At 44.7% G+C, this 19,006-nt stretch overlaps 1 protein-coding gene across 1 annotated transcript in view; it reads left to right on the top strand.

Annotated features, from left to right (window-relative positions):
- Positions 1–451: 451 nt before the first annotated feature.
- gfod1 (glucose-fructose oxidoreductase domain containing 1) overlaps positions 452–19,006 on the top strand; it is a 34,395-nt gene continuing 15,840 nt past the window's right edge. Inside the window, exon 1 of the mRNA XM_012816222.3 lies at positions 452–1,253. Within this exon, the coding sequence (XP_012671676.1) occupies positions 1,001–1,253 (253 nt within the window). The 5' untranslated portion in view covers positions 452–1,000. The remainder of the gene's footprint in view (positions 1,254–19,006) is intronic.

Below are 19,006 nucleotides of genomic sequence, written 5' to 3'. Positions count from 1 at the left end.
AGAGAGCTTGGAAAGGCCTGTCTGTAGTCCATGTTACCTTTGACCTTTGGATAATACTACCAAAGGTAAGCGATAGAGCTAGCACGCAGAAACATCAGATCTAACGGATATATAATGTAATGAAAATGTAGGTATCGCTCCTGAGCAAATCTTTCCTAAATGTCCCATGGCAGCACACAAGACACATCAAATATTAAAAAGCCTACACCAGTGAGGAAACCTAAAAAGGAAATAAGAAAACATGATTGTGGACATTATCAACACATATGATAAATTATATCTCCCTCTCTCTCTCTCTCTCTCTCTCTTACACACACACACACACACACACACACACACACACGCACACACACGCACACACAAACAGGCGAGATTTGCATCATGAGTTAATTGAGAAGGAGTCTGGAACTGAGAGGGTTAAAAATGGAGAGGGCTGGACTGGGACAGTGACGTATCACGCGCACGGACCACGGCACAACGGGGCTGCAACATCAATAACAAGTAGCATTTCACATCGGATCCGCGGGCACTCTGTGCTACGAAAACCATGGACCCGCCAAGGCCAATTTCAGTGGATGGATCCTAATTTTAAAAATGATTTAGCTGATGAAAATCCGCGGATTAACTGGTGGTTTAGTTGAATAACTGGTTAGCGGCAGTGAGAGAGCGACGTGCTTATTGTAGAGCACCGCAGACTGCGTTGCATATCCTACAAGAAACTGATAAGAATGGTGCATCCGTGTAGCGACATTAAAACGCTCTGAATTTTAATAGTGTGCTTTAGTGGTGGGTGTTGCCTAGTCCGATTTCCATGGCGAGGCGACCCGAGCGGGTACGAAAATGCATGACAGCGGGTCGTTTTGCGCAGGTGGATGGCCACCTGATGTGAAGGAGTCGCTGTCCTTTTCTCTCCGCGTTTTTGCCGCGTTGTTATAGTGCGAGGCTGCGATGGCAGCGCAGAAACCCGGAGTTAAGCTGTGAAGACGGGGAAAGGCGAGCCATGCTGCCCGGGGTCGGCGTGTTTGGCACGAGCCTGACCGCGAGGGTAATCATCCCCCTCTTGAAGAACGAGGGGTTCTCCGTGAAAGCTCTGTGGGGACGAACGCAGGAGGAAGCTGAGGAGCTAGCCAAGGAGATGGATGTGCCCTTTTACACCAACCGGATCGACGACGTGCTGCTGCATCAGGATGTAGATTTGGTTTGCATTAACCTGCCGCCGCCACTCACTAGGCAGATCGCTGTCAAAACACTGGGTAAGTTCAGGATGGAAAGTAAGAGGCAGGGATTTTTTGTGTCAGTGTAACCAAGTCATTGCGTGCCATATATCGACATTCTTCACATACGCGTGGGATAAGCTACATGGTAATCCTTCCGTCTGTCGATATTTGACAGATTTATGAGTGGCAACTCGTGTGACTGGTGTGATTTTTTTTCCTTATTTTTTTCTGTGTTATTATGTCTTTTTTTCAAGACATGATGCTGATGTGTCGATTCGGTAGCCCAAATTAGGCTGCAGTGTAGCCGTTTGTGGGTAAGTCTCATTCTCACAATAGAGCGATCTCGTTCCACTGGTTTGACGTGTTCGTGATGGACAAAGCTACGTCATACTGAAATAACGATATCATCTTCATCAGTTTTAAAAGCCTGAATTTTTAAGCATCTGTTTTCTGAGGCTGCTGCAGGTCTGCCATTTCGCCTATTGCCTATCCCAAATTCAGACGTGTTCAAAGCACCACACCCACTTTCAACACCATTCGCTAATGTAGGTTGGCACGCTTGAATCTGGGTTTGTACTGTAGCCTAAAATACAAATAACTGCCTAAACCTTACTGTCACTCTCACATATATTATGATTTAATGCCCTACTTGGTGCCGCTAAGGGTAGTCTTGTCATTACTGAACTATTCACAGATGTGCCTCTCAGTCAGGTCAAGCCAGCTGTTAGTCACTGTTATCCCATGACTGGGCTGAAAGACCTGCTTTCTCCAAACATACCTGACCAATGAATCACTGTAAGTCAGAGACTGACTGAGCCACTCACTGTCCAGAAACCTCCATGTCTGCTCATGAACCGTAGTCAGATGCATCTGTAACCTGCGTTGTGTGGACAAGCACAGTCCCGCATCGGACTTGAACTTGCAACCTCTGGCGTGGGAGGCAGGCCTGCTAACAAGGAGGCTAAAACCCATGGGTGCAACCATCTGTCACTAGCATGTCTCTTAAAGTGTCAGGGAGTGAGGTTTACTCACTGCATAGCACTGTACAGTTACACATCATTGACAAACAGACAGGACTGATGCACACTTGGATCCAGTGACAGCAGAAAATAGCCGTGGGAGCCCAAGTCTGATTCATTTTCCGGACGTGTGATCATGTCCCATGACCCAAAAATAACCTGGGCTGGCCGAGTGTCTGAGCCAGCCAGCATCAGCGCGGCTGGCGGATCATGATACACTCTTTGATGACCGCAGGTGGTTTGGCGCTTACGTAAGAGACTAGATGCTTCAGTGGCAGGACTGCACTGTGAGGAGGGGTTGGGGGCTGTCTCTCGCTGTGAGTTATTACAACTCTCAGTAGCGTTTCAAACAGTGGGTCATGATCTAGCCTGTTGGCCTGAGGGTGACCACTGCGTCTCTCTCTCCCTCTCTCTCCCTCTCTCTCCCTCTCTCTCCTTCTCTCTCCCTCTCTCTCTTATGCTGCTTTTCTGCTTTGCATCTCTGTAATGAAGCGTGGCTGTGTATTGGCATTACTGTTTAATGAGATGTTGAGCAGACATAATCTCACTGGAGGTGCCCTGCATAATTATCGTGACCTTCAGCAGAAACCTGTGATGCCGCATCAGAAGGGTTTTTGAAGCTCATAGCTTACCTTGTCAAGTAAAGAGCTTTCTTATCGATACTTCAAATCACAAAGGGAAATGAGACTGGGTTTTTTTTTCACAAAACCTCCTGCACAAGCTAATACAAATATCCTGAAATGCTGTTTCACAAACTCATAACTGGGGTTTCAGGTGAAACAGTCTGATGATAGAAAAACCACTCTGGTATATATCTTATTGTTCATGGGTAATCATGCGCATTGCCTCCATAGCAGTGAGTCCAGATGTTGAGGACATTGTATGTCTATGTGTCTTATGAGAATTCTTCTTCTTGATGAATGAAATGACTGCATGTCTGAAGCTGCAGACATCTGGTTTAGAGTAGGCTATAGGCCCCAGAGATTGCCTTGTCTTTTGAGCAGCAAGCTGACCTTATCTACTCTAGCTGTAGGACATGGATACATTCAGTTCAGATTGTTGGAATCAATTGTTGGATCAGTTCAGATCATGGAATCAAAAGTGTATGAAAGGCTGGGCTCATGTACTGTTTACACAAGACATATATGGTGTACATACTTTTACATTGTCATGTACCCTCAGTAAAATGTGGCCAACAGTTACCCACAATCCACCTGTAGTTACCCACAATTCCTCTTTAAAGAATTGACATTTGTGGTACATTCAGAACCATTCAACCCAGTTTACAGAAGGTTCGGTTACCAGACTGCCATCACTTAGCCCTGCTCTCGGATTTCCACAATCACTGCCTCAGCACTGGTCTCTAGTAGCTGTCAGCTCCTGGTTGTTACTGTGGGGGAGTTTTACTACAGTGATCTCTATTCGGTGTGTTAGCGTCCCCCATGTGTGAACTGTTATGGTCTGTCAACAAATAGCAAATGTGCTTAATCCACAGAAGAGATGAGCTTGTATAGGGTTATTTGGTTTGTTGTCTTCATAATTATTGCTGAGAATGATGAACATAGACAAACGATAGGTGTGATGGGAGACACCTTTAGCCGCCCCCTTTTCTGTGTAACTGATACAGTCACATTTAAACTTCCTTCCTTTCAGGCTGTAGTACTATACTGTCATACATATATTTTGATATACTAAAGTGTACCATTTTTCATACATTGTCATATCAATATCAATGGTATGCCACATAGTTGAGTTTAGTTGACCAAAGACCATCATTGGCATCCATGTAGCTTTTATCTTAATACACATGCTGTGAGAAAACACCTAGGATAAAGTTGGTACGTGGAGTCTGCGGGCCCAGGAATGTTTGGTGACTGTGGTGCTCGAAAGGTTGAGTCAGAATGCAAATCTACTTCCCTCTCGCAGGGTGTGGGATGATCTTTATCAGGTCGATGCTGCCTGTTTGCCTTGTGCGGCGAGTCGATAAGGCTAATCAGCTAGCCCAGAGGAAGAATGCAGGCTTGGAAAGCAACACAATGCCAATATAAACCGCCCAGAGAGAATGGGGGAAATATTTACGGCCGACTCTCAAGAGGATCTTCTCTCCTTGTGAGAGTGTGGGGAATTCTGTTTGAGTGAGTCAGTGAGTGAGCGGGCGAGCAGAAAATATTACTGAGCAGAAACCAGGGCTTTTCAGAGTCTGCTGGGAAATTGTTCCACGGCATAGTGACACTTCACCACCCACCAGCGCACACACACACACACACACACACACACACACACACACACACACACACGCTCGCATACACGCAGTCTCTCTCACACACACACACACACACACACACACACACAAACACACACAAACACACAACCACACGTGACTGAATTACAGCAAAACCAGTCTGTCCTGCTGGCCAACATTACTTCAGTCCATGGGGATGGGGATTTCTCTTTCTTTACCCCCCCTGCCCCCCTGCATTCCTCAGGAACTTTCCTAGTCCTTTGTGTGTGTGTGTGTGTGTGTGTGTGTGTTTGTGTGGACTTGGCACTCTGGAGAGTAACACAGCATTAGGATTACCACAGCAGTGTTTCACAGATATTCGTTTTTTCTCTCTCTCCCTCCCTCTCTCTTTCTCTCCCTCTCTCTCTCTCTTTCGGAGGATGGTGTCTAAAAGTGGATCAAGTGTGTGGATTGACGGAATCTCAATAAGCACGCTTAAGTTGAAGAAGGGACCAGAGAGTTGAAGTCAGGTTTCTGGAGTTTATTTCGGCGTGGAGACCCCATCTCAGCTGGTGCTTAGAGAAAGGCCTACCTGAAAGCAGAATGTGTTGGCATTTATACCTTTCAGTCAGGTAGATTACAATAAGGGAGGGGATGACCACACCCTTTAGGTGAGACAGTGGGGTGAGGGGTTCACCTATGGGGGGAGGGCGGTGATACCAGGATACAAAGAGTTTTAGCAGGAAAGAGGCTATCTGGGGGGGGGGGGGGGGGGGGGGTTCACGTCTCAGTGAGACAGACACATCCAAAATGAGTTGCAGATACAAAATAAGGAGTTAATGTCTTATAACAACAGAATAGCAATATTTCCAGTTCCATCAGGATCAAGGAAGCTTTTGTGTGTTTGTGTAATTTATGTGTTGTAAGGAGAGGCCACTAACTTCTACCTCTCCCTGTTCCATCCAGGCCTTAAATCCATTCACGAGAATATAGAACATGCTGGGGGAGTATTACGCACGCTTGTTTCTACAAATTTGTCCTTGTGTCAAAACACAGTCAAGATTAATCCCCTCCACAGCTGTTCACGTTGCCTAATAAAGAAGAACTCCAGAGGGAATCATATTCCCAGAAATGTCTGTGGCGCCTTTTATATCAAACATTCATATCAGCTCACAACATTGCGAGATAGGTACCACTGCAAACATGGGCAACAGTAGATAGACACTGAAGGCCAGTCCACACTAATAATAACTATAATAATAACAACTGTAAATACTATTTTTTCAACATTAAAACATGAATTATATTTCCCTATATTTTCCCTACAATTGGTCGGTGTGGACACATATCGTTATAGTTACAGTTGTCGTTAATGTTATTGTTAATAATGTGGACAGCCTGTGACTATTGATTCTGATCTGGTGTTGGGATACAGAATCAGGTTCAACTGTGGCTCTGATCTGGTGTTGAGATGCAGGATCAGGTTTAGATGTGGGCTGGGTCCATTCCATTGTTGGCAGCTGTCTGAACGCCGTCTTGTTTGTCTTAGTCATTGATTGTAAAAAAGATGGACAGCATGGTGTCACGTGCGTACATTCTGAAGAAATTAAGCCAAAATTGGTCGTCCATTCTGGCCAAATTGGAGCCAGAGTTTGCGTATAGGTGCTTTTTGGAGCAAGTGCATGAGTAGTCAGAAAATCAGCCAGGTCCGCCCAGAATTAAAGATATTTGGCTAAATCTCTGCCATTTTTAAAAGTCCCTCCAGTGGCTTCACTTTTGACTGAGTGTATGCTGTCCATTGTTGTTACAGTCATTGGTCTGTGTGATTTTGCTGCATTCCCCATCTGCGTCCTTGGCACCAGTGGGGTAGTCTAGACAACTGCTCTCCACCCAGGCACCCGTGATGGATGTCTTACTGGCTCACATTCGGGGAGGAGAGGTAGAGACCCTCACATCTACAACCCATAATACTCACAAAGCCTTCCTCTCAGACTCTCGCCATTAGCATCCAAATGCTAATATTATTATCAATTTTGAGTAGCTAATTAGTCAACACACTAATATTCAAAGCAGTGCACAGTAGCTAGAGGATCAGTACACTTCATAGCTTCATAGCTGCTTGCCACAGCTAATAAATCAGTCTCATTAGTTCACCCCCTTCTGTGGTGTTAATCTTTGACCTGGTGACACATTCTCCTAGTTTTCTCAAAGTAGATCTCATTGAAAGCAGAAGGCTGGCTATGTGGTAGCCTTTCTTTAGCCAGTTAGCATGTGAGCTAGCATAGTATGCTATGCAGTAGCTTTACGCCTTTGTGAATGTAAGAGGTGTTCTTTCAACTGTTGTCACACAGGAAGGAGCTGTCATAGGGCAGCTATTTATGAGCATAACCACAAGGCCCCTGCTAGCGTGGCTCATAGAAACCCTCCGTCTGTCACCACTCAACACGCTTTCTTGATTGGTTGTTGGGGGGCTAAACACCAGCCTCGTCTGATTGGCTTTGTGTGGCTAATTTGATTGACCTTTGCAGTGTGTTTTCTTACTGGGATTTCCTTGTAGACTGGGACAGGCTGTTGGGGGTATTGGGTAACAGGCCGGTGACCACAGATGCAGTGGAACACGCGGCTTCTCATCAGTGCTAATTCCTGAAATAGAACAGGGTCGCTAGCAAGCGCTAACCTCATCCAATGCATACAGCATGAAACAAATTAGTACATGTTAAATAGGTCTAACTGTGTGCACACTTTTTATATTGGCATTTTTAACATGCCATAAGATTACAGAATTAAGGCAAGTGGTAAGGTGAGCGCATGGTAAATGGTGGACATTTAAGGCTTGGGTAGACCATAGAGTGAATCTATGTTAGAATATTTTTTTTTCCATTCAATGTTAAAGTGAGTGAACAGGTCAGGTCTCAGTTGAAGCAGTTCACAGAGTTTGATAGGAGAAAGAGTCCAAGAGCTGAGTTCATAAAGTATCACTTGAAGGTAGTAAAACTCGAGATAAAAGGCTTCCTTTTTTCTTGAATGGAGCTTTTCTATTGGCCATAGCGAGCAGAAATCTGCTCCAGTCCTCTTATCTACAGTCAGACACAATTTCTGATGTTTAGATCCCCTTATCACACAATATATAGACTCTATCTCACTGCTCAGATAATTGTATCTAAACAGGGTTTGTTAGTGGTTGGGTCTCCTTTAATCTCTCACTTGTTCTCTTCATGGACTCCATGGTGTCAGACGGAGGATGATATGAGAATCTGACCCAGATCAAGGTCAGATTGGACCTAGAGTCATCTGTCCTCTCCGTACCCAGTAACTGCTCCGGAAAGCTCTTTTTTCTGGATGGGTCCAAATCTCCCTGTGGTTCCCATAGAAACTAGTGATGGAGGCACTCCCTTCCTCCGTCTGAATGCCGGGGCCTGTTTTGCAGGGTCTCCCAGCTCTTGGCGTTAAGCTGCCTACATCCCCATTCACATGCTAATGCTGGTGAGTGTGAGAGAGAGAAACTCGAAAAGAAAGTGAGTGAGTGAGAGAGAGACAGAGAAAGAAAGAGACAGAGAGAGAAATGAGAGAGAAAGAGACGGAGAGAGAAAAAGAAAGAGACAGAGAGTCTCTGGGAGGGGGTTGTTGGGGGGGGGGGGGGGGGGTAAGGGAGGGTAGGAGAAACTGCATTGGTCTTTAGGTGCTGTGAAATTGCCTTTGTTGGCTAAATGAATTGGCCCATGGAGCTTCTTGCGGATAACCTCCCCACCCCCAAATGGCTGAGAAGTGAGCATTCCTGAAGGGCCCGACACTCACACAGCACTAAGCTCATGTGTTAGGTTTGAGTGTGCCAATGTGTTGAGTTTAAATATGAATTTGTCTCATCTAGGCTATTTGTTAATGTAGAGATCAATTCATTTACTCTTTTTCCTTTCAGGGATTTTTGAGTTAATTGACTCACCAGGGTCCAAGATGGGAAATAATGTTATTTCAAAACCTCCTTAAGTGCATGTTCTCACACTGATTCATCTCTGTGGTGATATCTCACCCAATCATTTGGTTTCTCAAGATTTGCAAGTCTGTGATTGCTCCCAGTCACCACTCCCTAAAGGTGAGGCAAGCTGCGAGAAGTCTATCTGCCTATGTGAACGAGTGCCGTCGCTATGGTTGAATATGCGTTCTGACTGCCATACCAGTGAGCCTGGGTCTTTGGTGTGATCAGGGTGCAATCAAGGTTATTACCTCAGAGGCGAGGGATTTGAGGCTGGGTGGGGTGACTGCTCTCCCCTCACAGGTTGGGAAATCAAAGGTGTTGCAAGTAAAAGCCAGTTATCCTACTAATCTCAACTGTCTGTCTCAGAACGACAAAAATAACACATCTCTCTCAGTCTGCGAGAGTTTCATATGGTACAGCAGCAGGCTGGTGTTCTTCTCTTGGTGTGCCTTGAGGACCTCATGATGTTTCAGGGTCCCATGTTTCAGTGATGAACAGGAGTGTGTTTCCTGAAAGCCTAGTTGAATAACTACACTCGTTAAAGGATAGAGTGGCTTTCATTTCGAACACTCTCTGTCTTAGATATCATGGTGGTTGTTCAGCGACACTTTTTTTGGAAACACAGACCAATTTGGAGGCAGGATGTCATCGGATGCTTTCTCTCTGCCCTCTGAAGTGAGCCGGAACATGTCTCCTGACGGATGTCTCCTTTTCCAGTTATTTTGAGTCTGACCCCTTCTGCAACCTTCATTAACCTTATTCAGTTCACAGATTTCCTGAGATGAGCAAAGGTGTGACAGAAATGTGGGTCTGAGCTTGAAGAGATAGGAATCCTTAACTCATCAGTGGCTTGAGCTGAGGCCATATAGCATACCTTTCTAAATTTCACTCCCTTCAAGCAGTTGCCCATCTAAACTTGTGTCCAAGGTTTCATGATCCTGCGGCAGTACAGTGAAACTGTATTGGACTGTGTCCCTGTCTAATTTGTAAATGACTTAGGCTGAACTTGGGTCATTTGATTCAATCGCTGCTTCTAAATTGAGGAAGCAGCTCATTGTGAGTAACTGAGTTACATCGGGATTTCCATCAACACACTGCTCAGCACTCTGTTTCAGAGCGCTGAACTTTATGAAACCCAGCTGACATTACACTGCAGCCTGCTACAGTTACCAACACAATGAAACACACGGCCCTGTTTGGGGAGTAAGGGAGTTTATCCATAAATTCAGGGATAGTCACATACCAACTGATTAGGGACACATTAAGGATTCCGTTACCCAGTGGTGTAGTCCAGGGTATACCCAGGCCCACTTATTTTTCAGTCAGCATTGCGTATACCCACTTCTCAAAACAGGGCGATTATCCTGTGCTGTATGGGCTGCTTAAAAAAATTGCAAAATTAAGAGTATAGCCACTTCTCCAGGGACCACTACACCACTGCCGTTACCACATTGAAGTGTCCGTTTATTATATGAGCCTGTTTGTTCGTTGCTTTACTCGTTGCCGTTGTCAATTAAATTAGGGCCCGTTGTGTTTCTTTTCTGAGCATTGGTAGGTTCGTTTTAATTGTCAAAAAGACATTTCAGCAGGAAGAGCCATATTTCAAAGAATGTGGCCTTCAACTACTCTCACTTCCTGTAGTGTGTGTGTGCGCACGTGTGTGTGTGTGTGTGTGTGCGCGCCTGCGCCCACGTGTGTGTGTGTGTGTGTGTGTGTGTGTGAGATTGTATGAAGTGTGTATGTCTGCCTGCATGCGTGACTTTATGCCCATATTGGTGTATCTTCGATTGTTCCAAACGCCCTCTTGTACATTCATACAGAGTATTTCACTGTTGTTGAGATCATGGCAGGAAACAGGAAGTAGAGGCTTTTGACGACAATGACGTTATCGATGATGACAATGATGATGGTGAAGGCGGCAGTCTGACCTTGAAGCTGTTTCTCCGATGGGTCACCGTGAAAGTAGCCTACTCACCACACAGTAGTGTTCGTGATGACCGGGCTCCTTTACCAACACTCCATAAATGGCCCGTCTCTGATGACTAAGAGGATGATGATGGTGATAATACTTTATTGTCAGTCATCTCTAAAAATGTTCTCATATAACAGCAGCTAGAAAACAATAAGAAAATTGGGACGAAATACAAAAATTATTTACAATCACAAAAGAAAATAGTCAAGTCCCTTCAACGTTCTTCTGGTCTTGGATTGAGCTCCATATTTTTTTTTAGATTTGTCTGGTGCACAAAGGAGAACCTCAGAGTAACCCTATAGAAACCGAGGAGGAAGTGGTGCATTCAAGCTCAATTTCAAAATGTCAGTTTGCTCCTTCTCATTCAGTGTTATTAGGCCTGCTGCTGAAATGATGCATAGTTTCTGTTTTGCTGCCTGAGAAAAGCCGAGTGGTATGGGTTACAGTTAAGTAGATGGTGAGATAAGGGTTACTCTTAGAGTTACAAGTAGTCCAATGTCAAAATCCAGCTGTGTCAGACTCTGTTCTCTTTATGTAGACGCAGTGAAAACATGCACGGATAAGAGCTTTCTCTGTTTCACATTGTGGCACATGGAAGAAACTCTTGTTGACTGTGTGTTTTATTTGTGGGAAAACCCCGGAATTCCTTCATTGAACTGGAAATCCATCTGTTGACATCTTGTCGTGACTAGTGACAAGTGTGAGTTATTTTCATCAAGGCTCCTCAAAACCCTTTTCAGTATGGACTGTACTGTGTGCATGTTGAAGGCATAAGGCTAAATGACACTGAGGATAATGCTATGGGCTGGGTGTAAAACTGATTTCTGTTTACTGAGCTTTGTGACATCTGCATCATGCAGTGTCCTCCATGTTTATGGCCTCCTTTATCAGCGTGATCTGCCTTGTTGCTTTATGCCTCTCAGGGCTGACAGGACGGGTGTCTCTGCATCTCTGCCTGTCCTCCATGCCTGGATCTGAGTGGCACGTGTCTCAGGTGACCGAGCTGGCTGTCACTACGGCGATGTGTTTCTCAGTTCCCGTTCTGCTCAGTCATTTTTTTTCTTACCCCAGAAAACACCTCTATCTCAGCAGCCAGGCATTTGGCTCTGCCACGCATCAGGATGGATGGCGTCTCTAGGAGCTTGTAGTGTGAGCACAAAATCCCTTCCCATTATGTGAAGCTGTCCCTGCTGAGTGACACTCAGTCTCAGAGGGAAATTAATGGGCATTTCAGAAGAACCCTCCCATTGTCACCCATTGAGCTGTTCCTGATTTTGGTTCTTCTTCCTATACTCCATAAATGACTGTTTTAATTTTAAATGGAAAAATTAGACAGCTTTTTTGCATAGATTCAGGTTTTTGAAAGCAATATACTACTAGTTTTCTCCTTGATGATCAAATTAACCACTTTTAATAACTGAAAACGAATGAATAATGTTATAATGTATTTCTGGGTTCAGTTATTACAAATAATATATATATTTGAATGTATCAAAAAATGGGGAGATTTGAAGAATATTTACAGGTCCCATGTACATTTAATGGCAAATTAAAGTGATTGTAAGTGAAGGATTTTAACGACGCTGCTGTAGATCAAGTCTTACCCCACACTACGTCATCTCACCCTGGCTCCTACTGTTGGTCACAAACAACACCACAGCCCTGCCCTTTCTGCCCCGGCGGTTACGCAATGAATGATGCAAATATTGAGCAATCACATAGTGGGGCAGGATGAGGACTTTTTTGCCCAGCAACATACGTAGGTTACCAGTTTAAATATGTAGATGGATGTATTGACGACTTCCATTGATTTTTGTGACTTCGTTGTAAAAGCCACGGCCTGGCATTTGTTTTAGCATAACAATGAAAGCGAGACAAACAAAGAGGGTTTTCCTTTCAGTGAGGCTCTTCGCTGGTCAGACCTGTCAGAGCTTGGTGGTCTTTGTCCTCTCTGCCCTGGCCTGGGTAGGGGTAGATAAGAGCAGTGCCCTGGACTATGCAAACAGAAGACTTTGCATACGCTACCACACAGAGCTGACAGTTACAAACACACAGGTTAGTGTTATCTGCTAACCTGCTAAACACATAGGCTAGTGATCTCTGCTAACTCTGTCGCAACACCAGCCCGGATCAGTGCCAGAGTCCAATTCACTCCTAGCTGGGGACCGTTTAGACACTACCACAGTGTCTATTACCCCATCCTATCCAACCATCCAATCTGTTTCTTTATCGAGTGTGAAATAGGTTCCCCTCAGGCCGTTTCATATCCAGTTGTGTGTGTGTGTGTGTGTGTGTGTGTGTGTGTGTGTGTGTGTGTGTGTGTGTGTGTGTGTGTGTGTGTGTGTGTGTGTGTGTGTGTGTGTGTGTGTGTGTGTGTGTGTGTGTGTGTGTGTGTGTGTGTGTGTGTGTGTTGGACACAAGTGATTCTTTGTTCCCCAGCAGCGCTGTGTCTGTTTCCTTCTTGCTTTAACAACCTGAGTGCATCTCTCAGTGTGGAGCCAATGTGATTGTCCCTGCCAAACCAATTACACCGAGATGAGCCTAACTCAATAATGATGGTGACAAACATCCATACCCAGGCAGAAGAAGTGTGCAGTTAGATGCAGCAACGCACTTTTATTGGACAGACTTATCTTTTGGTGTTCAGTTCCATACTAAACAAAATAGAGAAGTTTAGAAACTAAATGTCATTTAATATCTCACTGCCCAAAGGAGCAGGAAATGCATTCAGAAGAGACCGCAACAGAGTTTATGAAAAGAGTAGTCCCTCTGGGTGTTGTCCTTAACCCTAACAGCTTTTTAGTGAAACCGTAGATCCTCATCTTGATAACGGGAGCATTCCTGAGCTACTGCTTTCTCACCCTCACATGACATTTTATCAGACAGAAGCTAATCTTGGTGTTGAAGTGACGTCTCTTCAGCCGTATGGTATGCAGAGTCACATGTCTCTCTGCTCCCTGGTGACTCTTCCTCCTTTCCTCACCGTGGAATTCCCCCCCGTACGTTGCGGTGACGGTGAGAGGGAGTGTGTCAGAATGACACACACTCACACACTCCACATGGATCCACGGCTCTCCCTGGTGTGTGTTATTCATACAGAATGAGACAATGGACCTCTGTATCTCTTTTTTTTTCTCATCTATCTGCCCATCCATCAGTCTTTCTGCCGACATATGTCTGTCTTGTCTGTATATCTGTCTATCTCTCTATCTCTGTCTATCTTTTTCTTTTTGTCTTTTTCCCTGGCTGACTTTCTGTCTCTTTCTCTCTGTCTCCCCATAATATTAAGTCAAGCACCCATACCCCACCCCCCCTTCCTCATTGCTAGATGCTAGTTCATATGGGGTCAGCCATCCTAGTGAGTGGCCAACCATGAGAAGGAGAGGAGAAGAGAGGTCCTCCAGTCATCCCACAGCTGGTTGTTACTCTGCCTGTAGCCATGGCAACACAATAGAGATGTCTTCCTCCATCAACTCAGTCAAGCCCCGCCCTTCCACCGCCCAAACCCCCCTCTCAAATAACCCGTGTGTGGGAGCCAGCAGCGTTAATTACCCTGAATGACCGTGATTGGGGCTGAAACGACTCCTGGCTTCTGTTGTCCTCGCTTTGCCAGGCGGGTTTTCCTTGAGTTGCTGATGTTTGTTTGTGCTCACTGCTTTCGTTAAAGGAAAGGGGCTAATTCATCTGCGAGGAAATTGTCCTTCCACGTCTGTGGGTTATTACATTTGCCTTGTGGGGAAATACAAAGAGCCAGTTTATATGCAGTTCAATGATTATAAATATTATAGACTAGACAATGAAATACCAGTATTCAAGAAGGAGGAGACACTGCCACACCCTGTGGATGCTATTTCTGACTGAATGCCATTTTATGAGGTGTTGAAAGCATGCAGTAGTAACTGATAACACATGGCTATTCACACCCCCAAATGAACCATCGATTGATAATAGATGTCATGCCTTTTCTGAGCGTGACTAATTCATTGTGTTACGACACACTTGTGTTTCGGCATTTCAGGCCAAGCGGTTGAATTGCCCAGATTCTGTTCTGTTCAGCATTACCATCTGAGGTACGGCAAGCCAAGAAGGACATGACAAAGGAAAAATGCTTTTCCCCTCTGTGCTCCTGTCTCTCTCCTGGTGTGAGGAGGGTTGCAGTGCTGCGGCATCAGAATGTCACCACCTTCCTGTTTATTATTTATTTTGTTTATTTAGTTAGTTTCTTTTGGCAGGCAGACGTCAGGGTTTGTTAATTAGTGGAACTTATGAACCAGGTGGTGACGCTAATGAATGGAGCCAGCTGTTCTTGTGTGTGTCTACAGACGTTAAGCAAAAACATCTCAGACAGCATCTGGATGTGGCATAGATCGGCCTCTGTCTCACGGGGCCAAACCGGCACTGGTGACATTCAGAGCCGACGCCTAAAATCACCTACAGCGTTAGACAAAGGGGCGCCATCATTCACCTCTGCTGTTGAGCTGTCTTCACAAGGTGTTAGATAGGTGTAGAATGTTTCAGATGCACGTAACTGGAATAAAGGTCCAAGTATAACTATGGGGATTTTGATTGAAAGAGAAACCTTTACAATTAAGATAATTAGTAAGGTTGAAGGCCCAGACCCCAGGTACCCAATAGGCCTTTGTTCATCTGAAAATATGCAAATCAAAGCACTTCTAATGTGACCTAGGTCGATAGGTGATTATGCAGTTGCAAAAAGGTTACACTGAAAGTCGACCCCCCACCGTCAAACCCAGAGCAGCACATAGTAAGATTTCCGGCTGCAACAGTAAGAAAGTAAGGATGAAAAGAGTGTGTGTGTGTGTGTGTGTGTGTGTGTGTGTGTGTGTGTGTGTGCGCGCACTCCCGGGTCGTCACATAACCGGGTGTGTAAGAGGTTGCATAAACACCAGGCTCCACTGTAACGCTAACTGACTGCCTGATTCAGCATGGGTGACTAGCGAGACTGAGGCGATTGCTTTCAGCCTGGGCTGTCCTTGCTCTTAAAAGCCTACCATAGGCATTTGAAGACTAGACAATGCAGACGGGAAATCTGCACTGGATGCAGAGCAAGTGAACAGTGGGATGGCCTTATTTGCTGTGGTTTCAGCAATAGTATTTGAAAAATGGCTAGTGTTATGTCATTTTGGGTTTGTATGTATATCTCCACAACCAATTATCTTTAATCAATGTCATGCACTGTCTTCAACCAACAGAATACACTGACCAACCAGTAATATGATAAGCCACTGTCATATATGATGGATTGGTATTTTCTTCAGATTGGTCTGTGAGGTGAATATGAGAATAGAGATGGAATAAGAACTCTAAGGGCTTCATATTGTAAAAGCAGATATCTTCAAAGGGTAGATGCCCCCAGTGCTTACAGTGTGCTGTTAAAGATTAACCTCCAAACCTTGGGCTGCACAAATCATGCTATTGCTCACACGTGCACATACACAGTGTTGTGTGTAATTGCTTTGACATTTATGGATGTAGATTAATTGCAGGGACAATAAGGCGATCCTTGTGGCCTAAAACCGCCAATCTAATTTACATCCTTGCCAACCCACCCATTTATTGATATGCAAATAACTCAGGAAAACCCATTGAGCTAGACTTTATTAAAAAACGATTGTTTACATTGGTTCTTTGTTATTCTGGCCAGTGTTTTGTAGCTTGTTATTACGCTGCTTGTCGCACCACATTGTTTCCTAAGCAGGCGGGTTCTAGCTGAATGGCTAATGGGTCCCTTGAGGATGCGAGAGCCTTGATGTTGGGCAAGGCGCCCTGACAAGTGATCAATCCTGTTTGCGTCAAGGCCCTGTAATGAAAGCAGGGTCAGGACTTAGATGTGCCCAACACCACCCACGCATCACCCAATGGGTTTCCAAGGGTGTTCACCAAGAAACTGGGGCTCAAAGGTTGTCACGGTTACACCCTGTACTATTGAAAAATAATTCAAGATGTAAGGTGAATTGTTATTGTTCATGAATGGTCGTCTTATGAATGCTTTTGAAATGTTACATATTACATTCTTCCTTGTACCACAGTGTTGCTGTATTTTCGTATGGGAGATTGTTTAATATACAACACAAAATATTAGTTTTTCTATAATCAAAAATAAATACTCAAAATAATAAATAAACTATACGGAAATCATAAAAAGCTATTAGGTGATATTCTAATTAGGCTATCTGAAAGTGAAACAAGCATATTATGGGTTTTTGGAGAAAGCCTGTCCGACATCTGAACAACGTATCCCAGACATCCCGAAAACCCTCATGAAGGCTTTTCATTGCTCCCTTGAGGGACTTCATGAGAATAAAAACCTCACTAAGTGATGCTAATGTCCTGTTTCAGCAGAACTCTCTGTTGGTAACCACGCTAATTGAAAAGCCTGCATCACGTCCTCTTGAGTGAAGCAAAATACAAGGCAAAGCTCTTTTCAAGGCCTTTATGCTATTTGGAGACTTACTGTATGAGCTGAGATGAAGTATCCAAATGGCTTCCTCTGAGCCGTCGGGGGGGGGGGGACACTACAGGAGCGCTAGCACTGCTGGGTTGTTTAGCTCTGGTCGAGTGGCGGCTTCCTGGAATTGTTTTGTCTAGGCGACAATGGAGTTGGGCTACCTAGCGCTCGTTTCCTTGTCAGCTCCTGGCCTAGATACTCAAGTGTTCAAGTGCCAAGCCTGCTGCAGCTACTGGCATATTTACAGCTTGAGCTACAGCTACAGCTGGAGATTTGGGATGTCTTGTTTTAGAAACTGTCCTCTGTCAGCCTGTGAATGTATTGCTTTACTTGTGGTGTTACTCTGGTGTTGCTTGCTGCAGTGTCTGGGAGGTTTTGGATGTCTGTGTGTCTATTAGGTGTCACTTTGTTTGCCATTTCATTATACTCAGTTTGCTCTCTAGCAACGTAGCCAGAGCACACTAACATTAACACCATCACCTCCACCTGTGCCTAAATACTCTCATCCATCTCCTGTTTGCTGACAGGGCGTGTTGAGATTGCTAACGCTAATTGGTAAGACTGGTTTATCCTGTTGACTGGAGGAGTCAGAGCAGTCATGGAAAGGAAAGCAAAGCACTCCTTCTAATTAGTCAGCAGTAAAGAGTCCTGCGTGTCAGGCTGCCGCCATACTTGTTTGGTTAGGCCGTAAAGACAACGCTGCCAACCTGGAGTGGCTTATTTGGGTTGGTGTAGGTTTTTATCTCTTCTTTTTTTCTATTCTTTCTTTTGTCCTTTCTTTTTGCCGCAGCTCTTTTATGACTTTTAAGCTTGCATTACTCTAAAGCTGCAAACCCATTGAAATGGCTTTGAAAGACAGGCTTTAAGGAGTTTAAAAGAGATTGTTTTTTGCTAATTTATAGAATCTGTATCATTCTTTTCACGTTTCAGAGAATGCAGTCACCCCAACATTCACATTCACTATGAAATTCAGTCTTTTTGTGTCCTGAATAATTAATAAGAGAGTCATGGTTATGGTTGATGCAATTTCAGGTCAATTTAATAATGGGAGAACAGAAGAGGAATGCTAGGGAGGGTGGTGTTTTGGTTTCACTGGGAAAGCTAATTACCTCCCCGACAAGTCAGCAGTTGACCCACTTTGATTCAGAGATGAATCACTCCCTATTCAGAGAGGTTGTCTCCCCCCGTTGTGCACACACACACACACACACACACACACACGCCTGTACAGAGATGGATTGAAAGGTTGTCTTCCCCATACAGACACACACACACACACACTCTCACACACACACACACACACACACACACACACAAACACGCCTGTACAAGGTAGAGACTTGTCACAGACCAAACTGATCTGAGTCTGAGTCGACTGCTTGCTAAACCCGCGGCCTTGACTAAAATAATCAGATGAATCTCACCAAGAAGAAACCTGTTCTTTGAGGGGAGCCGACGCTAATCAGCTGCGTTTAAAATCAGTGGCACACACGAGCGCCACCTCCCACTTTTCAGCCATCAGTTTTCATGCAGGCTCGTGTGGTGAGCAGCGTATGTGTGATCGCATCGCACACTCACAAACACACACACACTTACACTCACACATGCACGGGCCCACATCACACACAGATGGTGGCTGAGCGCTTCTCCCTCCGCCGTCTTTCCGACTCTAGTGTCTATTTCTGGCCATTGGATACACTCACCGTTGTTTTTGCCTGCTGAGGCAAGTTGAATTGATCTGATGCGGTATTGGGATGAAAGCTAGTGGCCTTGTATGAATATGCATATAAGAGTCCCAGCAGTGAGCGGATATGAATGGTCTTGACTCCATAGTGTAGGTGACCGATTATGAGACGGCAACATTTAAATCAGTTTAAATCAGTGCCAGGATGTAAAGGAAAAAAAATCAACATATCCAACTAAATATATTTCAGATATTAAATATTGGGTTTTGTATAAATTGCAGTGTATAAATTGTGTGTCTTTTGTCCTAGACGTTGCCATTTGTTTCCTAACAGTTCTGCATTTTCTAGACAGGCTGACATATACACACACACACTCTTACGCTCACACTCTCACACACACACACACACACACACAATGTTAAAAGCCCGGTGTGCCCAGCCCTGGCGAGC

Source organism: Clupea harengus, chromosome 17 (assembly GCF_900700415.2).
Source record: "Clupea harengus chromosome 17, Ch_v2.0.2, whole genome shotgun sequence".
Classification (NCBI taxonomy): Eukaryota; Metazoa; Chordata; class Actinopteri; order Clupeiformes; family Clupeidae; genus Clupea; species Clupea harengus.
This window is presented reverse-complemented; position numbering and strand designations above follow the sequence as displayed.